Source organism: Prunus dulcis, chromosome 5 (genome assembly GCF_902201215.1).
Source record: "Prunus dulcis chromosome 5, ALMONDv2, whole genome shotgun sequence".
Taxonomy (NCBI): domain Eukaryota; kingdom Viridiplantae; phylum Streptophyta; class Magnoliopsida; order Rosales; family Rosaceae; genus Prunus; species Prunus dulcis.
In genome coordinates, this window is record NC_047654.1 from 16818193 (window position 1) to 16844339 (window position 26147).

The window sequence follows — 26147 nt, forward strand, 5'->3', positions numbered from 1 at the left end:
AAATAATAGTTTCCTTCCCGCAATCTTGGACTTGTTCACCAGCCACAGAGGATCTCCTCAAGTCCAAGATCAAGAAGCACGCAAATTTATTTATTTTTACAATAATGGAAAAGGGGAAAAAGAAAAAAGAAAAAAGAAAAAAAAAGGGATACATTCTCGATAAAGAAAGAAGAATGTTGATCATGACGCAGATGCTGGTGTAATTGCCAAGACTTCTGGTTTAGCATTTGATGACTATGATTTCTGAGCTAGTTTTGATTTTGAAACATCAACGGCAACCGTTGTGGCAAACTCTTGGAAGCACTCATCGACGGTCAGAAATGGCGTGTCCGGATACAGAGAACAAACTTCAATGTCATTAGGCTTCTCTATCTCATAATTTACTTGGCAGCCCTTGATGAAAATGTCGTGGGTGAAGGATGCCACAATGCTTTGTGGGATTCGCATTTCTGCAAGTTTAATTTAATTTAACTTGCTGTTTATATATGAATTATGAAAAACAAATGATAATTTAAATTTGAACCTTCAGCAGCGGCAAGTAGGTCGTCCTCGCTAATAGTGACTCTCGGGAGTTTGCGTCCAATGCATTGCTCCCACAAGGAAGCAAGCTGGTTGATGCTGAAGAGGTTGCTTGGTGGTCGAAAATGAACAGATTTGTTTATTGTTCGGACGTCGTCGATTGTTTTGATCGTGAACTTTCCGATGTCCGAACCCGCCACGAAGTAAGCTGTGACATTCACTTGACCAATTAATTAGGTTCTGAATTTGACAAATTAATTTAGTCCAAAGAACAAGAAAACAACCAAACAACCAACCAACCAAACAACCATGGACGGTGATGATATTATATTGATTTAAAACCACTTAGAGCACTTGTACCCTACCAAAAGGGGGCCTACCCCCCAAAAACAATCCCTAAAAGAAGAAGTTGCCAAACCAAAAGTGGGCCACGAAACTGGACAAGCACGAAAGCAAAATTTGTCTGGGCACGAAAGCAAAACTTGTCTTGTCGTCAATTTAAATATTAAAAAATTATTAAGAGAAACCAGAGAACTCATAATTTTTTTTAAAATATAAATATCTAGCTATGTTCTTTATTTCTCACACCAAAATTCATACAGATTTCTCTCTTCATATCTCATGTAAATAATGGTTGCCATTGAATTACCATGAGTCATGACACTAGATAAGAATGCATCAAAAAATTACTAAAATAATTAATATTCATGTGAATAATATTTATCCTTACTCTTTGACACGGCACAAGAGGACAACAGATGGAAATGCTCTTATTACTCTTTAATCTTGCAACTCAAAAAAGTTTGACAAGTTTGTCTCAATTATAACTCCAAAAAGTTGTCCCCATAACTATTTTTGTCATTTTTCTCTCTAGTCAATTATGTTTGTTTTCGTTTTATTAGATGTAGTTGTTCACATGTTTCGACCCAAAAAAAGAGTATAATTTAAAAGAGTAATTCTTTTTTTGTTTGGTTAAGAGTATAAAGCTTCCATACTCCGCTGTTGGAAACATGCAAGGAAACAAGATTTTTTATTTTTTATTTTAAAACCCTGTGGCTGAGATGATAACCGCAGGTGGGTTAATTATATAAGTGAAGTGAAGTGAAGTGACGAAAAAGAACCTTTAACGGTGCCATCACCGTAGATGTGGAAGCGATCCAAGGGTGGGAGAACATCGGCGGGGTGAATGTTGTCATGATAAGGCCAACCAGCAATAGAGTTGCAGCAAATGTAAGTGTAGGGAATTCCAGCAGCCTCAATGGCCCTTCTCACTCTTCTCTTCTCATTGTACATACTCAGCCCTGGCTCCACCGGATCAGCTTTGTCTATGTCATGCCCAAATTCAGATGGCAAAAACCTCTGTCACACAATATTATTATCAATTACTTCATATTCATGCTCTGCGTGTGCATAAAGAATTATAATTTAAAAATAATGTTACTCTTACCATATTTGTATATCATATTTTTATACCATTTTATGTGACAGTTGAAGTGGACAGCTACATTAATTAAAATTATTTAATATTTTCTTTTCTTTTATGATTTATTCCAATATTTGTTTTTCTAATTGTCTTAATTAAAATACACTTCATTGATTTAATTGATGTGGCATATAATATGGACATACCACATCATGTGGTATAGAAATGTGGAATAAAAATATAGTAAGTGTAGCATTACTTATAATTTAATAGTAACTTTGGCTTACATCCTTCAAATTCAATTTGTCGTACCTACAATCCTTCACTTTTTGTTCCTATAAATAATACCCAATTTGTATAAGTAAAAATCCATGACTAAGATCCAACTCTACAAGTTACCTAATTAAGCATAAAATCTGATTTATTGTACATTTCAGATTCCAAAAATACCCCAAACTAAGCCATTATTGCATTTTATATATTAATGTATGAATAGATATGGAAACAGGTTTTAACTGGATGTATATAATGACAGATATTGAATTTGAAAAGATCTCCAAATGGTTGTAATAGATGTAGAAATTAATTTGAAAATAATATGTCATCCAATATACCTACCATTTGAATAATATACTTACTACGAAATATGTAAAAGTAAAATTATTATGTGTAATTATGGTTTATATGTATAGCTATATATATATATATATTATTTATGAACGAACATATATTATATGTATTATGAGAATGTTTTGATTTGTTGAGTCCAAGCAACACCATAATAATGGAAAGACTAGATATTAGGGATTGTTCAGGAAAAATCGTTGGATAACAAAAAGGGCAGGGTTTTGTAAATAAGTAACAAGAAATGGGCAACTTTTATCCTTCATGGCATCCATTTTCAAAATTGGGTTTTGGTTGGAAGTAAATAAGTAGATGATTTTTGTATAGACTATTAAAGTTGCAAGGGCCTATTACATAATGACCCATTACCTTAACAGTGCCCGCAGATTTAATGGCTTCTAGCAAAATAAGCTGGTCTAAAATTCTTTCACCACCCACCACTGATATGACAACTTCAATCTTGTGCTCCTTGAGCACTTTCTCCAGGAAGTCTTCGTCATCAACGGAGCCCTTCATTTTATATGTGTATCACATGCATCATCATCATCATCACCGTTAAAGCATGCATATATATATATATATATTAATTTATACTTTTTAAGAGAGAGAGGTATAAGAAAGGTACCGTTAGGATTATAGCTCCTCTGTCCTGTAAGGAGTCGATAGTGTGAGTGGTCTTGGAAAGGCCAGGAGAGGCGGGGCGCATAAGAAGATAGGTGGGGTGGCCTGAGTCAAGGCTAGCTTCTGCAATGAACCGGCCGATGAACCCGGTTGACCCAATGATGAGGGTATTACTATTAGCACCCTCCGAAACCATTGGAGTTGTTCCGCACATGTTTGCCTTCTTTAATTCAACTTAACTATGTTTCTGCTTTATTTGCTCTGTACAGCAAAGAAAACGAAAAAGAGTTGTTTCTCAGCTAGCCGAGAGAGAGAGAGAGAGAGAGAGAGAGAGAGATAGAAGAGGGAGATGGAGGCAGAGCTCTAAAACTTAAAACATGGGCTGCTCTGCTTGCTTTGTATTTGCATGCAGGTATTTGTATATATAATACAGCTACACACATGTATATAGGCAAAGAGGGGAGGGGGGTTGGTGGGATATGTCGGCTCTCTCAGTCTCTCAGCCTCTCAGCTGTTTCTTTGCAATAAATGTTTGAAGTATATGTGCGTGACATTTTACTCATGATATTTACCATGACTCTCTGAGTGGTAGGTCTGTGGAGAGTGCGCATGGTTTGTTACACCACATTCTCGACTGGTAGATGATAGGCATGTGCCTCCATCTACGAACGCACTCTCTTCCAATTCTTTGTGATGTTATTGACTTTTCTGTGCTTGGTGACCAATGGTGACATGATTGATTGTCTACTATTCCGGATCCGAGTATAGGAGAAAAACTTCTTTATTATCGTTGCTTTGTCTCATTAATTTTATAGAAAAGTTAACACATACATCTAAACCATTATAATTGATTACACACATGTCAGGCCAGGCCATGCCATGCAAGGTTAGGATCGATTAATTAGTAATTTCCTAGCAAGTTGAAGCGTACTCATTATCGAATAAATTATAATAATAAAGTTTTACAAGTTGATCGTTGAATAATATTATTATATTGATTCAATCTATATTTAATACCTTAGTTGTTTTGTATTTGTTTTTGTTTATTTTATTAATTAAAATAATATCGTTCTTTTGTTGGTTCATATAAAAAAAAGAACACAAACGTGCTTGTACGTTGGAGGAAGAGGAAATCGATAGTCAAGTTGTTGAAAAAAATAGGGAAACAACAAAAACAACAACATCCATTTTTCTTGCTTAATTAATAAGATCTCTAGATGTATTCTCATCGAGAGCTTTCATTTTAAAACAGGGAGGGAGGGAGGGAGCTGCTTCAGGCATCATGCATGTTAGGCTGATTTCAACTTATATTCATGTCATTAATATTGTAAATGGAAATGGCGAAGAAGATGGCACGGGATGGTCAGTTAATGTATTATTATAGTATTACTCCAATGTAATTACAACTGAAACCATGATTAATTTAGGTGGTAAGCAAAACTCAAACCTTGATGATTAGTTTAGTGTTTTAAATATCCATATATTTAGCTAATTAAAATAAATAAGAACTGTAAAAAGAGCAATTGAGAGTGTGTGGAGAAGCTAGTTATTAATGAAAAAAGAGCTTATGTTTCTTGTTCGCCTGCCGTCTTCTTTTTTTCTTTTTTTCTATTTTTTAATGTTTTTAATTAAAAAAATGTTATTAGCAGTTCATAAAAGTCATCAAACACTATATTGGTGGTGAAGTAATGTACGGATGGAAACCTCACTCAGCTTTCACATCTCTCAATAAGGAAATTAATAACGTGACAGATTAAGCAAAGGTGGTTGGGATAGTCACATTGATTAGCCCAAATTATTGATTGGATAGAAAAATAAATAAAATAAATGGCTAATATTATTTTACTCCTCTAAGATTTGGGGCCATTTTTCAAAGGGACTTTCTCTATTGCGAAGTGCAAGGATGCGGACTTCTATTTGTGACAATTAGATTCCTTGTATACCGTAGATTTAAAACATTATTGGGAACTATTTATATATGAGCTTTTCAGTCTTTTGGTAAGAGCCAAAATTTCCCGCGCTTACACCTCCAATCTACTAACCTTTGTTTCTTTCTTCCACCACAACACCTTCTCTTCTCTGTGCTTTCATTCCTGGCAATATCACAGCTGCTCCTCTGGGTTATAATATTTTTATTTCTTCTTTTCAACACCTTCTCTTCCGTGTGCTCTCATCCCTGGCAATATCATAGCTGCTCCTCCAGGTTAGAATATTTTTATTTCTTCTTCTCCTTCTTCTTTGCTTTATGATATATGGGTATTTTCCATTTTGCTTATACAAAGTTTTCTGATTTTCTTATGGTATGGGATTGTTTACTACAAAGATTTGGGTTTCGTTGGAAATCACGAAGGTTGGAATTGGAAAAAAAAAAAAAAAAAAAAAGCACTAATGTATGGGTTATATGGATTTGGCTACTAATTGGTCTTTGTTTTTGTATGGTTTTGGCTAAGTTATTCATTTTGTTTTCTGGTTGAAAGTTTATCTAATTCAGGTTTGATATGCACTACGAGTTTGGCTTTTGGTTTAAGCATTGCTGCAGTATTCTTTGCTATTGTTTACCAATGTCCCATTGACCAATATTTTTGTTATTTTTTGCTTTAATAGATGAAACTTTAGAGATGGGAAGCCCACGAGAAGGACTCGGGACATATGAATTTATGGAAGATACTAATGAAAATAATTCATATTTATTTTTCAATCCTCAAGTAGAAGATCAACATGTACCCAAAATTGGTCAAGAGTTTGAATCACTTGAGGATGCCTATAACTTCTATAACAACTATGCAAAACAAGTGGGATTAGTGTTCTAAGTTATTGTTAGCAAAGGAGTAAAACTTCTAATGAGATATTGAGAAAAGAATATGTGTGCTACAAAGGGGGAGTATATTCCAAAGAAGTTTCTAATGGAAGTGAAAGGCGGTGAGGTGTAGTACGAAGTGGGTGTAAGGTTAAGATTGCGTTTCTAAAGGTAAGAGAAGGAACAAAATACATACATAATTTCTAACTTTGTGGAGGGCCACAATCATGCTTTGATAGCCCCTCAAGTGGTATATTTGTTGAGATTGCATTGCAAAAATTTCTGAAGTTAATAAAGCATTGGCACAACAATTTGGTGATGTTAATATCCCAACACATCAACAATTTAGTCTTCTTGAAGTGCAAGCAAGAGGGATGCAAAACATTGGATATACAAAGAAAGATTTATATAACTACAAAAGACAATTGCAGAGAAAGATGAAGGGGCATGATGCACAAATGTTGAATGAGCATTTTATTGGTGAGCAAGCAAAAAATGAATCTTTCTTTTTTATGATAGAGGCTGACGATGATGATAGGCTTAAACATTGTTTTTGGGCTGATCCAACATCTAGAAGAGCTCATAAGTTTTATGGTGATGTGGTTGTATTTGATACCACTTACAATACTAATCGGTATGGTATGGTATAGTATTTGCCCCATTGGTAGGGGTTAATAACCATGGTCAAACTATTCTTTTTGGTTGTGGGTTCTTGAGCAATGAGACCACTGAGTCTTTTCTTTTGTTGTTTGAGCAGTTTTAAGAATGCTATGCCTGCTACCCAAAATAATTATTACAGATCAAAATTCAGCGATGGGAAATGCTATTTCACAAGCTTTTCTAGGTGTGTTTCATAGACATTGCATTTGGCACATTCTGGATAAGTTTTCTCAAAAGATAAACACGTGCATTTATAAAGATGAAAATAAAGAACTTCAAAGTTGTGTGTGGGAATCAGACACAAAGGAAGAATTTGAGTCAAAGTGGATGGATGTGGTCCACAAAGGTAAACTAAATGATGATGAGTGGCTATCTTCAATCTATAGAATACGTTCAAGATGGGTGCCAACATATGTGCAAGATATTTTTTCAGAATGAATGTCAAGTAGCCAACGAGTAGAGGGTGTTCATGCATTTTTCAAGCTCTATATTTCAAAAAGAAATTCTTTAATGGATTTCATACTACGGTTTAATAGAGTGCTTGCCCAGCAACGTCATGAAGAGATAATTGTTGATCATGTTGATATCAATGAGCAGCCTATGTTGAAATCTCCATTGATAATGGAGAAGCAAATGGCTGTCATTTATACTCGTAAAATTTTCTACAAGTTTCAAAAAGAATTATGGAAATGTTTGGCAGGTGTACTTCAGCTTGCAAGAGAGGATGACAATTTATGCTTTAATAAGGTAATGGATAGGAAAAAAGATGGTAGCTTCAAATTGAAGGTACAAGAAGTCATGGTTGACAAAGTTGCAGTCATGTATATGTAAGAAATTTGAAAGTGAAGGAATCTTATGCAGGCATGTGTTGGCATACATGAAAATGAAACAAATTGAGTATTTGTCAAATAAATATGCTACGCAATTTTAATTTTGTCAATCTACTCCTTAATGTTTTAAAATTCGACTAATTTACACGTTCGTCAATTTATCATTTTAGTCTTTTGTTAAGGGATGACATGACAAACACGAAGTCTACCTTTTTAGCTTAGATGTAATAAAATATGTAACAAATAGGAAATCTTAGATCTAGGTCCAAAATGATTAGTTGTCATTGGGTTTAGTCCTCACGTTTTTTGTTTTAGATGTAGATCCTTTGACATTTATTACTTTTTTTGTTGTGCCGATTTTGCCCTTTGAGGTAAATAAGTAAAACACATTGAAAATCTAAATTTAATGTATTATTTCCTTGTAATTGAATTCCATAATTTAAATTTTGAATTTTTTCCTTGATAGTATTCCTAATCAATAAAAAGTAAAGACCCACATATTATACTAATCAATCAGACAAGCACTCATATTAAATTATGTACCTGACATACAGGTAAATAGTGTTATTATTAGCAATGAAAAATATTTGCTGATAAATCATGTCACCTATAAGTTAGGAACATAAATTAGAAGACTACCTATAAGTCAGATACAGAAATAGAAAAATAAAATTGTGTGTTACCTATAAAATAAAGGTACATAAAATACTATTACACATTGTCGAAAATATGAAACAACATACATATACCTATGCAATAGGCAATAGGCAATATGACATAAATGATTATTAGCCGATTCAAGTCATAAGGGCAACATTGGAATAAAAAATGATTTTAAAAATAAATTAATAAAAGATTACATCAAAAATATTAAAAAGGAAAGTAATTCTATGTGGCACAAAAGTCAAAGGACTTGGATCAAAGTCACCAAATATGAAGATTAAACCTAACTCCTCAATAGGAATTTGGATCTATATCAACTTTTCTAGAACAAATAATATTATTTTTTTAAAAGTTAATTAAAATCAATTATTTAAAACAACAAAAAAAGCATAATTAAAAAATCCAACACTCTGACCAAACTCCCCAGCCGTCACCAAAGAACTCCAAACCTAGCATCTCCACCACCCCATCCTTCTTCTTCCTCCTCTTCTTATTCTTTTCCACTATCCTCACCTTCGTTCCCAACACCCATTTCACCTTCAGGCGCCCACGCTCATCCCACCCTTCAACTTCACCTCCTTAACCCGCAATTTCTTCCTTATTCTCCTTCTTTTTCTCTCTCTCGCACGCTTCAATGTAGATATTGACCACCTGAGATGGGTCAAACTTTGGAGGCATAGTTTCTTCATTGACGATCTAGGTTTCGAGGGGTTAGCGTTTCAGAGGGAGGAGCATTGGGGTAGGGATGGTTTCAGATCTAGGGTGCGATGGGTTGGGGAAAAGGGAAAGTGGGTTGTTTGCAGACGGTGGTTGTGAGGTGATCTGGTTGTTTGCAGGCGATGATTGTGAGGTGGTCTAGGTTGAAAGAGAATAGAGGGTTTGGTGGTGTGGTTGGTGACGACCTGGGGGATTTGGTTGGCATGTTGGTTTTTGGTTTTTTGGTTTTTTGTTTTGGCAGGCTATGGGTTCAATGACATTGTTGGCGCGATGAGACGATGGCCTGAAGTCATATACTCAACAATGGCAGTGGCTGTAAATTTTCAGATTTGTTGTCTACGCTGGTTTCCAGGGGCTGGCGGGGGAGCTGGGCCTGTCGGTCAGAGATTCTGGTCGTGGTGGGATAGCTCGGGTCATGCACAGTGGCTGCGATGGTTGGCGCTTGAGGAAGACAGCGGCTGGCAGAAACTCGGATGTCGTTTGGATTACGGATGGCAACGGGTCGGGTAGGGGCCGGGTATGACAATACCATCCTCATCCCCGCTCTCCATCCCCGCCCCCATCTCCGAACCCATCCCCGTTTATTAGGTTTCGGGGAATCCCCGTCCCCGTCTCCGTCGGGGGACTATCCCCCATACCCGCCCCGAATCCTCGATTTTTTTGCATAAAAAAATATTTATCATACATTTTAACATTAAGTTTCATATTAACTTATCATTTAACATATCCAAATTAACTATAAAGTTCAACTCAACTATTTAAAATCACATCAATATGAAATTTCATAGAAAATTAGGAAGAATTAGGAGAGGGAAGTTAACTTAAGGTTAAACATAAATATTATAATTATATATTTATTTATTTAAATATAAACATATATATTTTCGGGCCGGATTCGGGGATGGGGACGCCAATACCATCCCCTCCCCATATCCGTCGGGAATTTTTCAAGTTCGGGGATTCTCGTACCCGGTACCTATTTAGACCCGAAATCTCCCCCCGTTAGGGTCGAGGACCCTCCCCTAAGGGGATTTTTGCCATCCCTAGTTTGGATCTTGTTTCATTGTGCATAGTAGCCGCGAACAATAACATAAATTTTTAGTAACTAGTTGGTTAGTAAGTGGGTTCCACAGTAGACACATCAGCGTTTAACGATTGACCACACAGTCAACTTAACGGAATGTTAAAATTGCACGATGTTGCAAACGTAATGATATAAATTGATAAAATTTATACCGTAAGGTCTATATTGAGAACCACCCCAAATCTACTTGGTGTCTTTTATCGGCAGCCTTTTTTCTTTTTATGGTCAGAGGCCTTTAAGGGAGTCATTCGCACGGCTATGAAATACAATGCTAGCCCACTACAAATACTTGCCTCAGACCAATCATTAGTCTTAAATATTCCACAGCCGAAGCTCGGCCTATCCACCTCAAGCCCATTAGATTGATATGTCTCCAGTTGGGTTACTCAGCCCTTACTTAGAATTAGAAATAAATAGCATAACTCATCCTACGCCAGAGAAGAAGAAAAAAAAAAAAAAAAAAAAGATTTTAACAAAACATCCAAAGCAGAAAAGAAAGGATGAAAATGAAAAATAAATTCCAACCAAAAAATAAAAGCAATTATAGCAGCTTAGCAGGCATATGACTATGAGGTAACCGCACCACCGCAGGGACCAAAAAGGGAAGCGGTACAGTAAATACAATTATTTACCAGATAGATACATACAGATGATGAGGCATTGCTGATCAGGGTTTTGAAATACAAAAGCTTCAAATACTTTCCGCATTGCGGTCTGAATCGATAGCGACCTGAAAATCTTAAAATTATAATCCCAGAAATTTTGTTACAAATAATCAAAAGTTCGAACTTGTTCAATTTGGATACTCCGCCTCAGCAACACAAAAAAGAAAAGAAAGAAAACGATTTGGATGCTCTGCGAAGGCACCCTCCAATTCCTGCAATTTACATAGAGGCCATTACGCTCAGGCCACCAACCCGTCCACAATCTCCAGTGCTTTGTTGAACTTCTTCGATTTCTGACCGAGTTCCATTTGTTTTGGGCCAATTCGGTGTCTTTCTTTCGCTGATCCAGATTGGTTCGGCAAAAATTTGGTTCAGGGTTTCTTGATTCGGGTAAAGTTCCAGCAACCCATTTACGTAGATTTTTTTTTTTTCTGAATTTTAATTTCTGATTGTTGTGTAGAATTTCACTATGCTTTTTCTTGGCGCTCTGTTTGGTTACTGGGAAATGGAAGAAAATAATAGATGGTTGGTGTTGTTATGTGATAATTTCACCTGAAGTAAGCAATAAGATAACTTAGATTCAACTGGGCCCAGGAATCCCAATTGATGAAGAAATGAAAATGCAACTTCTTTTTGTTTTTCATTGTATGCTCAACTATTCTGAAGGAAAACTGTAATCACCCAACTCAAATTTCCTTATCTGGTTAGATTCTTATCTGGAAATTAATGAACTCTTCTGGGATATAACTTTTAGGCTCTGGTTTACTCTTTGCAAGGTTTGAGCGAAGAAAATCACAAAACTTCAACTGTGAAAGTTTGGCATTAGCTTTTCTACGAATGAAAACATCAGTGATTTTGTAGTGGAAATGGTTGCCAAAGATGATGGGGAGTGGCCTTTTAATCAATAAACTCCCGCTTTGATTTTACTGGAAATGAGTCGTTCTCCTTCATTTTCAGTGAAGTCAGAACTTAGTCCAAAGCTTGATCCAGAATCTTTACAGCAATGGGTTGTGGCCTTTTGTATTATCAGGTTCGATCTTGAACAAGGTCAGCTCATTGAAGAGTGCTACCCACCTGGTTGTCTTACACAAGATGAGGAGCTTGAAGTTGCCTTTAGTTCATTCCCAGATTCCGTTTCCCAGCATCAGAACCGCTCAAGCATCCATGATTGTATATTCTTTTTCCGGTTTCGAAGGCGGGGAAGTTCTCAAATTGACGCATCCTCGACTGAGATGGCTGAAATTGATAAGAAGTTAACTCCCAAGTCCCCAGATGTAAAAGTCCTTAGAAGGTCAAAAAGTAACAACGATTCTAATGATTCAAGATACATGTATGGATATGTTTTTAATAGACAGAGACATGATGAGAGGTTAAAACGAGGTGGGGAGCAGAAGTCTGTGGTGATTTTGTCGCACAGTCCTTACTCTAGTGTATTTAGACCTTTGTTACAAATCATGGGTCCTCTATATTTTGACATTGGAAGGAAAGCTCTTGAGCATATCGCTGCTTATGTTTCAATGTGGCCTTCTCCTGTACCTGGTAAGCTTATGGAACTTCCTATTGGGAATGCTGCACTGAAAGTGAACTTGCCACCTGCACATAGCTTGCCCTCAGAAAATGGAATGTTGTTTGAAGAGTCTGCATCCTCCATGGCTCCTTTCCTTCCTAATAACCAGTCAGTCCCACAGGGTCTTTTTCATGACTCAGATCTATTTGGCATCTTCAGGGGTCTGTTATTACAGCTTTGGGTTTTGTGGGAGTTGTTACTTATTGGTGAGCCCATGCTTATCATAGCTCCAACTCCTCCACAATGCAGTGAGGCTGTGGCTGGTCTTGTGAGTTTAGTTGCACCTCTACTTTGCAGTGTGGATTTTAGACCTTATTTCACCATCCATGACCCTGAATTTGCCCACCTCAACTCCCTTCAAGAAGGAGACACCTTTCCACCTATGATTTTGGGTGTAACTAACCTGTTTTTCCTTAAATCCCTTCGTAATATGCCCCACGTTATTTCAGTTGGAAGCCCTGCTCCTAATACAAACCGGCTTCCCCTTGCAACTAGGTCCTCTACTGGAAGAATTTCTAGTAGACCAGAAGGATTTGGTTTTCAACAGCTTTCCTTGAAAAAGTTCTCTCCTTCAAATTTATTGAATGCTGTGAAGTTGAGGAGAGATGGTCCACTTTGTCTCATGACGGAACATAAGGAAGCCATTTGGAGCACTTACTCTGCAACAACTAAGCCTGACACTTCTATCTTAAATAGGCTAATAGATGCTGGGATGTCACCAAGGGTTGAGGAATCAATGTCAGTTGTTAACAATGAGATATTGCGCCGGCATTTCCTGGAGCTCACCACCAACTTTTTGGCACCTTTTGGCCCATATTTTAGGACTAGAACACCGTCAGAAGGATCTTCTCCTTTTGTAGACCCTCCTCCTCTCATTCCATTTAATGCCGATGAATTTCTGGGAAGTTTATCAGCAAGAGGACCTGGGAAGTTTGTATCAAAGAGAATGAGATCTAATTGGCTGGACTTATACCGGTAATAAATGTTAAATTCCATAATTGTCATGTACTAGAACTCCTAACAAACCATTGCTAGTCTTGTGTCTTTTCAGGGTTATCTTTACCTATGGTAACCATCAGTTTGTGTTTCCTGTTTGTTTAGGCGATTTCTAGAAGGGCCAAACTTCACACCATGGTTTCAAAGAAGGCGTGCCGTTGCTGAACAGGAACAACATAGACTGTGGAGGCAGGCGAGAATGAAGACTGACATACAACAGTTAATATCTAAAATGTCTGAACTAGAAATTGTTGATTCCTTCAATGCTATTGAGAGACATATTCTTGAAGAAACACAGGTAATGTCCCCACTAAGTATGGTATCTTCTATCAATGCACCTTCCACCCAAAACAAAAAAGTATTCAGGATAAAGCATGCTATATCTGCTAATATCTTAGTGATGGTCCATCTGGAACCACTTTTAGGATAAATTTCAGATTTATTTTAACTTACAAAGATGACTCTGATATCTTTATGAGAGGTCAAAAGGTGGAATTGTTCAAGTGTTCCCGGATGTTTGGTTTACAAGGCTACTAGATGTTATTTATTTTGTCACACGGTATCTCTTGTAGAATCTGGTCTTGGGAGAATTTTGGTGTGGGATTGGTTTGCACTTTCAATGATGTTTTGACTGGATAGTGGTATATCTCCTGCTGATGTAACTGCATAAGACTGGTGTAAACTCGAAGCAAGAATGATCAGGACATCACTGACTAACCCTATTCTTAATGTGTCTGTTTTGTGCCCTGATATTTGAACCCTTTATCCCTGTGAATCTATTTCCCTTGCCATTTAGTGACCACAGAAGTAGCAACAAAGTTATCTTTTTAGTGGGAGTGGCATCAAATTTAATGGATGCAACACAAGTAGCAATAGCATTATATCAGAGAAAATTCTATCTAACAATGCTTCTCCCAGGAAAATCTGGTGCAAGAGTCCTGTTGTACATGTAAGCTTTTAATAGCAGTGAGAAATGAGGAGCACCCAAAACAGAATAACATCAAGATACTTTACATCCTGTACCCAAATCTGAAGGCGTAGTGGAATAGAACTTAATTTCAACTGAAATGCTAATTTTCAATTTTTTTTTTTTTTGGGTCTATGGATGTTAAGTAGATGAAGAAAGATGTATTATATTGATTTTTCCAATATTATTCAATTCTCAGCTGGACCAATCTGGAAGGGCTTCTACAGACTCTGGTGCAACTTGCCAAAAACTAATGGGAGATCTGCAGGCAGTTTTCAATGTACTTCCCAAGGACATGCAGCAACTTCTACTTTTCAATCCACAAAGGGCAGCTCTTCTAAAAGGAGCTCCTGAACATACAAAACTTCCTGGGCGCCCGCTTATACAAGTTGGGGTTGTGTTGTCAACTTCACCAAGGTAGTGTGCAAAAATGGCTGGGAATCAGTTGCCTCTGATATCAACAATCTTCTTGTGCTGTTAAAGGACGGCACTTGTGATTATTTTGTAGCTTCCTTTTGTTTCTGGTCTGAGATTACTTCGCCGACTTCGAGATCCATTTTTCTACCAGGTAATTGATCAATACTTGGTGCTTATTTGCTTGCTGGTTATGTCTGAAGCTTTCCATTTCTTTTCTTTGTAACTTGCTTTCTTCCTTTATAAAAACAGATGTGCCAGAATCAAAGTATTGTCAAATGAATGAGTCATCCGTTTCCCAGTACACGTGAGATGATTTATCAACTTTTCAACCTTTAATACAGTTTGGGTCGTTTATAAATCATGGGAACTCAGTACTTGACTTTTTATTGGAAGTTGAAGATTCAAATTACTTTTATTCCAAACAATGTGTAAGCTACGACCGTGTAGAAGAAATGACTCTGGGCACAACCTCCCACTTGTAGTTCACATAAAATACAATATCGACTTCAGTCCCCTCCCTTTCAGAAAGTGAAAGATCGAGTTATTGTTTTGTTTTGGTGTGTAATTTTTTCATTTTGTTAAACCCTTACGAATATGAGGGTTTTTATTTTAAAAAAAAAATTATTGTGGTGCAAATGACCAATATGTAAGAGGAAAACCTGAGCCCTTTTCTTCCACGGCAGGCATATAATGCCAACATGGAGGAGAAGCACCGGCACTATCTTTCAACATGGACCAAAGATGGCATTTCAGCTTTGTGGAAAATGACCCCTTGGATTGGATTTGAGAATAATTGTGTGGGCCTTGAAGGTGGCTGGGCAGCTGCTTAGGGCATGAAGAAAGTATCTAGCTTTTTTACCACAGTAAATTAGAATTCTGAGTGAGCATGGCCAGTAAGTTTTGGTTAAAGATTCTTTGTGAAAGGGAAAGGGAAAGAGGAAAGCAAAAGTTGTAGTAAATTGGACCACAATTCAATCGTAACCCGTTTATTATACATGTCAATTTACTGAGCAAGAATTGACTGTTGAACGTGACATTTGTTCATAATTGTCTACCCTTAAAATCTAAAAGATTTCTTAGATTCCATTGTTTGTATAGTCGTCACAAATCACATGCTGGGTCCTCATCACTGCTCCTCCACTACATAATATTTGTTGACTCCCAATCCCAACAACATGTCATCACCTCTGGAATTGCATGCCTAAAGTTAAGTTTTAATCGAATATATAATTTATCTCATTATCCATCCATCATTAGCGGATTAGTGGATTAGTGGATTAGTGGATTAGTGGGTTGGGTTTTCTGTCTCTTTTGTCAGAGCCACAAACCCTTCATCAATGAAGAATGGTTAAGATGACTGATATGATGGTTAGGACAAGATTCAATTCTCATCCATATTGAAAGCTATATTTGGCCTAAACCACAGAATCGTAACATCATTCTAAATTCCACAAAAAAACATATTCTAACTATTTCTTTTGTTTTCTTCTGAACTTACACAAAACATTACCCTAATAAGCCAGTGTTAGACTTTGTTGTTGTTGTTGTTGTGAAATTAGCTAAAATAGTCCTTTTTTGCAACTTCTATTCTAAAATAGCCCATCTCTTGCTTTAAAGAAGCACTATAGGGATAATAAAGAGAGACCGAATGAGGCCGGGGCTATTATAGAATAAAAGAACTATTCTATAATTCAATCAATCTTTCAAAAAGTACAAATTCTTTTAGCATAGATTAAAAAGAAAAAGATGAATCATGATCAAATGTATTGTGATGCTGATACATTTAAATATAGAAACAACCTGAGAGTGTGGAAAACACAAGAACATGCTGGGTTGAATCATCCAAGTAAATTTGTCAATAATGCTGGTCTAGATTTATATGATATTGCTTTCCATGCTTGGAATTATCTGTGGGCGGCATTTTTGCGAGAACTTGAAATGGAGAATTGGCCACGTCTTGGAGACATAGACAGAGAATCTTTCTCTGCGTACCAACTTTTACCAAATTCACCAGAGAAAATAAAAAGTGCAGCCTATTTCTTTTCAAAAAAAAAGTCACACTACTTTTTTTTACTTCATTCTGTTGCCACAACAAAAACCTCTTGTGCGAGTGCAATAGTAAATCGTTGATGGGTTGCACTCACGGGTCCCAGTGAAGAAAGAATTGAACGCAAAAGAAAGTTGTGCTCCAAAGCAATTTTCATATCTTTGAGTTTCAAATGAATTGCTTTTCTTCTCAGTTTCAGTTCAAGCTACTATTAGAAATTAATTAAATAGGAAACTTTGAAGTTTAAAAGGGGGAGTTGTACCTGAAAGTCAAAAGGCAAAGGCAGGATTTGTATTGTTATCTTATATGGGACTTCTGTAAAAAGGTACTATAATTTTGGAGCAGTAACGAGTTTGGAAATTTGGAATTGCCATAAATAATCAATATAGTTCATGAGAAGTGAGGTTGCATGTGTGATGTTGCTAGTTTGAAAATTTCCATGGGCCTCCAAAAGTACCCAACTTTCACTCCCTCCATGATTGCCAATGTCTCTCCTCGCCAGCAGCTAGTGATACAGAGACAGAGAGAGGAGAGAGCGAGAGCGAGAGATTTTTTGCTCAAGTTTCCTAGATGACAAAGAACCCATCCCTTCAATTCTAAAGTGGTCCTCTTTCTCAATTGATAATTTGACAACTTCTCCCCTTATCCTACACACACACACCTTCTCTCTCCTGTCCCCCTCCCCTCCTAATCCTACGCACCCCCCCCTCCCTCTCTTTCTCACTCTCTTCCTCTTTTCCGATACAAACAAACCCACTAAACAGAAAGTGAATCCAACTTGTTAGCATTTTCACCATTTTCTTCAAACTCTCTAGGCTAAGAGTCTTTTTTATTTTATTTAAAGAACAACCATCTTTGCAGATTAATCAAACGTACACTCCAACAGCAAGACCAATAACAACCATGTCAAGTGCCAGTGTTTGGAACAAAGAGGAAGACAAAGCTTTTGAGAACGCAATTGCCATGCATTGGATCGATGAAGAATCAGAAGAGCAGTGGGAGAAGATTGCTGAATTGGTTCCAAGCAAGAGCATGGAAGAGTTGAAGCAACACTACCAAATGCTAGTGGATGATGTAAGTGCAATTGAGGCTGGACATACACCTCTGCCTAACTATGCAGCAGCAGAGGAAGCTACCTCATCCAGTAAGGACACTGCTGCTCGTGCTTCTTCTGGAGCTTCTGCTTCGGATAAGAGATTGAATTGTGGTCATGGAGGTGGGTTTTCAGCCTTGGCTCATGACACGTCCGGCCATGGAGGCAAAGGAGGATCAAGGTCAGACCAAGAGAGAAAGAAGGGAATTCCATGGACTGAAGAAGAACACAGGTACTTTTATATATTGCTTGTTCATCATATTATATCTAAAGACTCAATCTTTATTACTTTTTTCCTAGGCAATCCATTGAAAAGCTTTGGGTGAGATGGGAGCTTTTGCCTTGCCTATAAATTGGAATTAGGTCAAGTCAGATTCATGAACAAAAACCCATGTGGCAATGAAAGTTTTTTTCGTATTTGATTTTATGTGGAGACACTTGACAGTGGCTGATTTGTGGGTTTTTATTTTCAGGTTATTTCTACTTGGTCTTGAGAAATTTGGCAAGGGAGATTGGAGAAGCATTTCAAGGAACTTTGTGATTTCCAGAACTCCAACCCAAGTGGCCAGCCACGCACAAAAATACTTCATCCGCTTGAACTCCATGAACAGAGACAGGAGGAGATCAAGCATCCATGACATTACCAGTGTGAACAATGGAGATGTGTCATCTCATCAGCCACCAATTACAGGGCAACAGACCAATACATATGCGCCAAGTGCCGCCGCGGCCGGTGCCACCACCATAGGAGTAGGACCACAGTCGGTGAAGCACAGGGCTCACCAGCCACACATGGCAGGTTTAGGAATGTATGGAGCACCAATGGGGCACCCAGTTTCAGCTCCTCCAGGGCATCATATGGGATCCGCTGTGGGCACTCCAGTCATGCTTCCTCCAGGGCACCATCCCCATACACATCCTCCATATGTTGTGCCAGTTGCTTACCCAATGGCACATCCAACAATGCACCAATAACACCGCCACCACTTTTCTTTCCTTTATTGTTAAGAGTTTCAGGTCTCAAGTGGATTTAAAAAGGGAATAATATAATACACAGCAGAAAGCAGAGAGCAGGGCAGAGCAGAAATCAGGAGACATGGATCCACCACATTTATTTCTGTAGCAGTATTGATTGATCATGTTTTATTTCATAAAACATTCCAAAATTGAAGTTGCATTTCTCGTTGTACATATGAGAGCAGAGATGATGTTCATAAATGCCATCCGCGTTTTTGTAGGAACATGTGAAAACAATAAATTGCTGCCCCCCTTTGTTTCGTATGCAATCGAATTCTGCTTACATGCATCGACTGCATTTGTGTTTAGGGTTGGAAGTGTGGAAAAAATATAGGTGTTAAACGCATTTGTAACAGCAAGCTGCTAGATATGCAATCTAACCATTGTTTTCCGTCTAGATCTGTTTTAAGAAAAAACGTCAAAGGGAGGGAGGGAGAGAGAGAGAGAGAGAGAGAGAGAGAGAGAGAGAGAGAGAGAGCTGTTCTGAAATTAAATTTATAAATTCTCATAATATATGGTTAAAACATCATGGATAAAGAAAAATGACATCATCCCGAAGCTAGCTGTGTAAAAAAATGGACCAAAACTACACCGTCTCGATCCCGAAGCTAGCTGTGTACAATCAGAGACACCTTCGTTTCAGATGGAAATGCCCATTTAAAAGACGATACAATAGAGTTTTCCTTCCCCCTTTCCACCATATTGGTGCCATAGCCCGCCGTCTCTTTTTAATTTGTTTTTCTGCAGGCAAAGATATAAAGGATTGAACTTAGGAATGTGAAAAAATATGATCCCTCGGCTAAACTAGCTCCATACAAAGGAAGGAGAGAGAGATCCTCACTTTTGTTTTGAATAGTGTACATGCTACATTGTGACTGAAATTTTGTTAGACTAGATTCCAAAGCAGGCCAGTACTTATTTTGAATTTGAAGGACCTCCAGAACAGTTTGCAGGCCGGATCTGGAAGGTAAAGTGTTGTCCAATTCGCATCCTGGACTTTCACCCAGCAATACCTATCTCATGGAAAGGCAAGTCAGAAACACATCGAATATCCAAATACAATGTATTTCCTCGCGTGATGTTCTATTAAATGATTACCTTAATTACTGCAGTAGCGGAAGAGGATATTGAACGAAGATTGTAACTGCAAAAAGTAATATTATTTAATTAAATTCGCTTCAGATGGAAACATAACCTCAGAGAAAAACAAAAGTAAAAGAATGAGCCACAAACCCGCCCTCGAGAATAACAAGCAACTTTCCTCCAGACAAGTCAGTCAGCATGTGTGTCATCTTTGCATAGCCTGCAGGAGTAACCTACAGGAACAAAATCACTAAAATGTAAGACACACTAAAGAGATATATAAGTCCAGTCTCCAGCAACGTTCTTTTCTACCAGAAAAGACAAGGATAAAAATATTGCAAACAAATAAAAGAAATCCTTACATCACAGCATCCTAGTGGATCACCTCTTGCTGCATCAAATCCTGCTGATATAATGGTGAAATCTGGAGCAAATTCAGAAGCTGCGAAAAATCATTCAGTTCAGAATGCATTAAATGGATATCAGAGAATCAAATCCAAAATATGGCAATTGTAGATATCAAACATGATAGAAAACATTATGTATTCATGTGCGTGAGTGTTGTGGGATGTGTCTATAATCGAGAGAAAAAGCTAAACCCACATAATTTATTTGTCCCAAAATGAAAACAGGATGATTGAATAGTAAAGATTATAGTTATCATTATGATAAAAGTCCCTTGTTAGGAAATAACAACCTATAGGAAGCACAACATGCTGAAATGCAAAAATATAATCATTGTCTCCAACTCCACCACGACTCCATGGAACATTCACACAGTATCCTTCAGCCCCCATGGTACCAACCTGAAGCAGTCATCACTTAGGTCCATTAGTTGTAGTCCAAAACATAAGAGAATAAAATATGAAACTGCAAGTGTAGCTGAAAATGAAAACAAAAACCAATTGTAATCAATTTAGTACCTCATCAGCAGCTCCAGTACCAGGATAGAACTTCCCCCCTTCATGTCTATGTAAGGACATGTACAAGACCTACAGAACAAGTTCAACTTATCAGCCCTAAAAACTAAATAAATGAACAGTACAAACAGAATGGACACATTACAATAACATAATTTTTTTTAATACACACTTTGTACAAAGGTGGGGGAGGGTTAGTTCAGTTCATCATAAAAGCATCTACTCAACTTGCTTTATGAAATTGCTGCAATGACTAGAACAATTTCCATAATATTCATGATATTTATCTCTTTTCAAATTGCCCAATATCAAAGCTCCTCAGAGTTATAATGCACAGAACTGCCCTAGCCAATCCTTGACTACCTCCTCCAGACAACCATATAACTGGAAATGAGTAGGGCGTTAAAAAGTTAATGCACATAGGAAGACAAAGTTTTAACTACTATGTTGCTCACCGATTTGTTCTGGTCAAATATTTCTTGTGTGCCATTCCCATGATGAACATCCTGCAATTTTTATTGGATAATTTTTCAGGTTTGAATATTTATCCAGATATGAGCAGCTAAAGAAACATTGTAATGAGATGATTACATAAGAGTATTGACCTTACCCAATCAACAATTAGCACTTTCTTAGCCCCGGAAGCTTGAGCTGCTAATGCAGCAGCTGCTGCATTATTGTGGAGGCAAAACCCCATAGCCTGTCTCACACCAGCATGATGACCGGGAGGACGGACCTGAGTCATTCAGTAATGGTGCTTAACGTCAAGAAGAATGAGATTTTCAAAGAGTTCTTGTTACATCCATAACTCTGAAACACACTAAATAAGAGTATTTATTTTTCATACCAGGGCAAAACCATTTTTGGCACGTCCAGAAACAATTTCTTTAGTAAGGTCAGCACACAAACCTGCCGCAAGCCTAGCAGCATGTGCTGAATGTTCATTGGCATATGTGTCAGGAGTGAAATAACTGCCAATCATACATAATTTATCAATAAAAAGACAACATCCACCAACCATACCATTACATACCAAAATAAATGAATCTGATGTTGTTAACTCAAGAACAGGGTAGGGTGGATAAATTCATTAGAAGTGTTTTGTGCATAGGTCTGAACAAAACATATCCAATTTTGGGATACCCTCACTTCAATGTTTGCTCATGTCATATTCATGATGCTTCGTTTATGAGGCATATGCTTCGATAAATACAATTTAGTCTATTTTATTAGCTATATTTCTCCCATGTGTTTCTTTTCTTACAGTAATATCAATTCCATAAACTCAGGCAGCAGGAGGGCAGATACGGGCTTAAGTCAAAACGTTCTTGCAAGTTTTTTTTTTTTTCCCTCCTGTTTCTGGAACAACTTGTCACTGATGCTTTGATTTTGAGTGTTTCAAATTTTTCTCTTATTGGGAAAGCAACTCATGTAATCGTATTATAATATACAAATATGTAAAATTAGTCCAAGGATTGCCACTTAAATCCTGACAACTTTGCTGCCTACTAATAGCAAGAGAGAGAGAGAGAGAGAGAGAGAGAGAGAGAGAGAGAGCAATGCTGCAAAAGAACATACCTAGAAAACATATGGCTTGTATGGTCAACTGCTTCAATATGATCCAAAGAATGAACCTTTAATTTCAAAATGTAAAGCCAAGAATTACAAATCATAGGCCAAGGAAGACGTTATAAATTATAACTGTAATTTGTTTCCCTTTAAATGACAAACTAGCAACACGAAGTCTGTTCTTCATCGTCATGACAGCACAGAGAAAGGTTTTTCATGAAGTGAACTACAAACCCCAAAATCTTCCAAAATCAGGACTCAACCAACAGACATCCAATTTCCTTAGTTGTGTGCATTCATAAAATACTAGGTCAGATGTGTGCCCTTGCCCTCCAAGTCCAAGATGATGGGTGACTACTTACCATCTGAAGTTCTTCACGAGTAATCTCTCTAGCAGAAATTGGATAGCATCTTCCTGGAAATATACCTGCATAGGTTGAAATTTTCCATTTGCTTATCAATCTAAAATAGAATAACACCAAGAACCACTACTAGACAAATTACCACACAGCAAGCCACAGTTACAATCCTTTAATAGTACCAATTGGCATGCACAAAGAACTTCAACGAAGGTTAATACCAGCTGTAGCAAGGCTAGCAGCAATCGCTCGAATACGATCTGGTCTTTCTGGGTGTGGATGTGACTTCATTTGAACCTGCTCTAGCATAACAACCACCAGAAAAGAAAAAAGAATAGAAGTATTACACAAACAGAAATGAGCATTTTCCAACTTACAACATCAATGTCACAAAATATAGTGAATATAATACGCAACAATAGCTACTAAAAAAACACATATAGAATATTAAAACTACTGCAGCTTGGGTATGCAGATAGGATTGACATGAAACTTCTAGTAAAACTGCTTTGTGGATCTTGGCTTAAGTGATGTGTCATGGAAAATGAACATTTGCATCTAAATACAAAACACTGAATTACAAATAAAAAGAACAATAAATGAGAAAACTAACAGAGTATGAGGAAGACATGTATTACAACAAGACCGTACTTCTGAATGTAGCAACATTCTCTCATCAAAACCTACAGCAGTGGAACTATTTGATGCTGAATCTTGAGAGCCTGCACTTACCAGGAAAAAAAAACTATTAACTCCACTGTGATACAAGTTTGGCAGTCTACCAAAACTCAACATTAATTTCTTTCCCTAGTGTCGGACTCAATCTCAGTAAGGTCTGAATCATGTACCCACCTTTGTGTCTTTCCCTAGTGTCGGCCCCAATCTCAGTAAGGCCTGAATCTTGTAACAAGGATGATGCAAAAAACCCATGCCTCAAGATACCAGACTCTCTATGTTCCCCGCATATCTGCACGGAAATAATAGCACCAAATTATCCTTCCATAACCAGGTCTCCTTACAAAATACAAACAGATGATATGAAAGGAAGAATTGTATGTCAGAATCTTGAGGAGGGAGAGGGGGAACATACATCACAATGGACAACATCATCAAGGTTGACCATTGTACAGTTAGTGCAGAACCACTTCACAATTTCTACATGTTGTGGGAAGGGCTCCCAATCACTATCATCATCGTCGTCATTGAGGTCTTGGTTGTACATATCTTCTAATGTCATTTCCTTTTGCTGTGTTGCCTTTTTCTGCAGAACAATAAAGTTCCATATGTGAAGGCAATCATTTTAGGGTAGATAAAGCATGAAGTTTGTTCCAAGAAACAGTATTTTTGAATGTGAGTAAATGCGCCACTTACACTTAAAACATCAGTTGATGCATCTCCGCTGGATACTCCTATATCTTCTTTCCCACAATTTTCATCACGGCAAGGTCTACCATTCGTTCCATCAAACCCCAAGTTTCCATATCTCCCATTAGAGCCTTGACATTGAACTTGATTGTTTGGTTTGTGAAGACTTATCTCGGCCTCCCCATTTGTTAAACGACTCATTTGAAGTGTTTCTGATGCTAAGCTGTATTCAGAGCTTACATGGGGGTTTTCAGCAAGAATCATTCCTTCAAAAATTTCAACCGTCAAAAAGTTGTTATGAAATATATGGTCAACATGTTACCCAAAAAAAAAAAAAAGTCTAAAGAGAAGAAACTAATGAAGCCTGAAAACAAATTACCAGCTTCACTAGCTTCGTTAGTAGTGTGAAGCCTTAAATAAATATATATAAAAACTGAGAGAAAAAGAGAAAAAGATCATTTTCTTTTTGTCATTTAACTTAATTAATTTTAATATCTTACATAATTTTACTGTTCGAATGTTCATTTTTCAAGAATTTCTCTAAGTTTGTTTTAGTGAACTAATGAGCTTAAGGTGCAGTTAGTAGCCCAGATAGTCTATGTTTTGAACTTTCTATACCATACAGTAATTTTTGTGTGTGGGTGTGTGTAAGCCGGAACTAGAGACAGAATGAGAAAACCCTAGATTGTACGGAACGCATATATACATGATATATATATACAGGATTTTGAAATTACTCATGGAAGAAGGAAGAAGGAAGAAGGTGAAGGAGAGGGATTGATAATCTTACCTGGGATAGGACAAACGTGCCGGAATCTGCTGTAGATGCAAAACCACAGCAAATTTCAAAGGGAAAGCAGAAGCCCAGAAGGCTGCGACCTATGAACTATCATATTGACTGTTTTATTTTTTTTGCAATGATACCCAAAAAGCTTTTTATTTTTTATTATTATTTATCTAGCGTTCTTTTGTAATTTTCATTCTGCCCCGTATATTTTTAATACTTTACATGCACGCACCTATAAGGATAACTACGAGTTACAATGAATTACCATGTTACTTTCATCTCGCTCTCTCTCATATTCTCACGTAAGGTGAAAAAAAAAAAAAAAAAAAACAAGAGAAGAGGAAAGTACAAGGGGCGGCCCTGGGGTGGTGCAAGTGGCGCCACCGCACAGGGCCCCCGATTTTTAAGGGCCCCAAAAAAAAATTATTTATATTATATATATATTAATATTATATGAATTGTATATATAGTGTAGCGTATAGATATTTACACAACAGCTTGTTCAGAGGAGTTGGATGGAGCGCATCTCTCTTGGCAAAAGGGCCTGAGTTCGATGCTCCTTGAGGTCGTTCTACTTGCTGCCTTTTTTGATATTATTTTTGCATTCAAACTTTACATAATTATAAAATTTAAATAAAATAAAAAAACAGAAAGTCTTTTACAAACAGGCAACGTGAAGCTTAATTTAACCACACCAAAGGAGGAATTTATATGATATATTCCCCAAACATTCTTAAAAATAAAATAAAAAAGGTTTTCTCCTTCAAGAAGAGTACTTTCTTCATTCAAAACACCATGAAAAAGGCTTCATGACTTCTTCTTTCTCTTAAACTCTGATTTTCTGGTAAGTAATCATCATTGTTCATCAATTTCTCTTTGGTTCTTTTTTCAATCCTTTGACAATTTCTCTTTGGTTCTTTTGTTCATCAATTTCTCTTTGATTTCAATTGAAAGTGAACTTCTTGAAAAACTTGATTATGAACATTTGATTGATGATTTCTCTTCTAAAAATTCAAGAAGATCAATTTTCAGACATTAGTATTGTACTAGCTGTGTTTTTTTTCTTCTGGGGTAAAAGCTCTCGTAATAATTTTAATTCTTCAAATAAGACAGCAAATACAATGTGAATGATTTTTGGATAATCAGGTATGTTTTTGTTGTTGCTTTTGTGTTTAATGCAATATAATCTAATTTGTTAATGACATTTGTGTGCAACTACTCTTTAATTTGTGATTGCCAATTTTTTTTTTTCTATTAAACACAGATTGCTTATTGGAGGCAGCAAGAGACTTTATAGGGGCACAAGGAGCTTATTTTTGTACAAAACATTTAACTTTATCAAATGGAAACATTTAAA

General features: G+C 37.0%; 4 protein-coding genes across 5 annotated transcripts; 2 read left to right on the forward strand and 2 right to left on the reverse strand.

Moving 5' to 3' along the window:
- Window positions 1-19: 19 nt before the first annotated feature.
- On the reverse strand, window positions 20-3401 carry LOC117627654 (leucoanthocyanidin reductase-like). The gene is made up of 5 exons (XM_034359828.1): window positions 3192-3401; window positions 2936-3076; window positions 1641-1878; window positions 524-727; window positions 20-449 (listed from the first exon to the last, which is right to left on the reverse strand). Exons 1-5 carry the CDS (start codon window positions 3399-3401, stop codon window positions 235-237), a joined length of 1008 nt encoding a protein of 335 aa, XP_034215719.1. The 3' UTR covers window positions 20-234.
- Window positions 3402-10519: 7118 nt separating this feature from the next.
- Window positions 10520-15101, forward strand: LOC117627876 (protein DENND6A). Of its 2 annotated transcripts, none has more exons than XM_034360148.1 (5): window positions 10520-10993; window positions 11358-13145; window positions 13272-13464; window positions 14333-14701; window positions 14800-15101. In XM_034360148.1, exons 2-4 carry the CDS (start codon window positions 11536-11538, stop codon window positions 14552-14554), a joined length of 2025 nt encoding a protein of 674 aa, XP_034216039.1. In that variant the 5' UTR covers window positions 10520-10993; window positions 11358-11535; the 3' UTR covers window positions 14555-14701; window positions 14800-15101. The 2 variants fall into 2 exon arrangements, with proteins under 2 accessions (XP_034216039.1, XP_034216038.1); XM_034360147.1 differs by having other exon boundaries at window positions 11380-13145.
- A 1920-nt stretch (window positions 15102-17021) lies between these two features.
- LOC117628089 (transcription factor MYBS1) lies at window positions 17022-18971 on the forward strand. Its single transcript, XM_034360455.1, has 2 exons — window positions 17022-17922; window positions 18164-18971. Exons 1-2 carry the CDS (start codon window positions 17501-17503, stop codon window positions 18663-18665), a joined length of 924 nt encoding a protein of 307 aa, XP_034216346.1. The 5' UTR covers window positions 17022-17500; the 3' UTR covers window positions 18666-18971.
- A 215-nt stretch (window positions 18972-19186) lies between these two features.
- Window positions 19187-24919, reverse strand: LOC117628217 (histone deacetylase 15). Its single transcript, XM_034360611.1, has 18 exons — window positions 24794-24919; window positions 24010-24269; window positions 23729-23899; window positions 23491-23605; window positions 23290-23360; window positions 22860-22935; window positions 22642-22706; window positions 22289-22344; window positions 21558-21681; window positions 21321-21446; window positions 21166-21216; window positions 20714-20782; window positions 20488-20596; window positions 20153-20232; window positions 19941-20023; window positions 19806-19851; window positions 19549-19720; window positions 19187-19448 (listed from the first exon to the last, which is right to left on the reverse strand). Exons 2-18 carry the CDS (start codon window positions 24265-24267, stop codon window positions 19330-19332), a joined length of 1791 nt encoding a protein of 596 aa, XP_034216502.1. The 5' UTR covers window positions 24268-24269; window positions 24794-24919; the 3' UTR covers window positions 19187-19329.
- Window positions 24920-26147: the final 1228 nt, after the last annotated feature.

Coding starts and splice junctions, on each gene's coding strand:
- LOC117628217 (XM_034360611.1), bottom strand. CDS start 24,267: ATGATTCTTGCTGAAAACCCCCATGTAAGCTCTGAATACAGCTTAGCA. Junction 22,707..22,859: donor TGCTAGCCTTGCTACAGCTG/GTATTAACCTTC, acceptor CAACCTATGCAG/GTATATTTCCAGGAAGATGC. Junction 19,721..19,805: donor CCGCTACTGCAGTAATTAAG/GTAATCATTTAA, acceptor TCCATGAGATAG/GTATTGCTGGGTGAAAGTCC.
- LOC117628089 (XM_034360455.1), top strand. CDS start 17,501: ATGTCAAGTGCCAGTGTTTGGAACAAAGAGGAAGACAAAGCTTTTGAG. Junction 17,923..18,163: donor TGGACTGAAGAAGAACACAG/GTACTTTTATAT, acceptor TTTTATTTTCAG/GTTATTTCTACTTGGTCTTG.
- LOC117627654 (XM_034359828.1), bottom strand. CDS start 3,401: ATGTGCGGAACAACTCCAATGGTTTCGGAGGGTGCTAATAGTAATACC. Junction 1,879..2,935: donor AATCTGCGGGCACTGTTAAG/GTAATGGGTCAT, acceptor ATTGTGTGACAG/AGGTTTTTGCCATCTGAATT. Junction 728..1,640: donor CGGTGATGGCACCGTTAAAG/GTTCTTTTTCGT, acceptor TGAATGTCACAG/CTTACTTCGTGGCGGGTTCG.
- LOC117627876 (XM_034360148.1), top strand. CDS start 11,536: ATGAGTCGTTCTCCTTCATTTTCAGTGAAGTCAGAACTTAGTCCAAAG. Junction 13,146..13,271: donor AATTGGCTGGACTTATACCG/GTAATAAATGTT, acceptor CTGTTTGTTTAG/GCGATTTCTAGAAGGGCCAA. Junction 13,465..14,332: donor ATATTCTTGAAGAAACACAG/GTAATGTCCCCA, acceptor TTCAATTCTCAG/CTGGACCAATCTGGAAGGGC.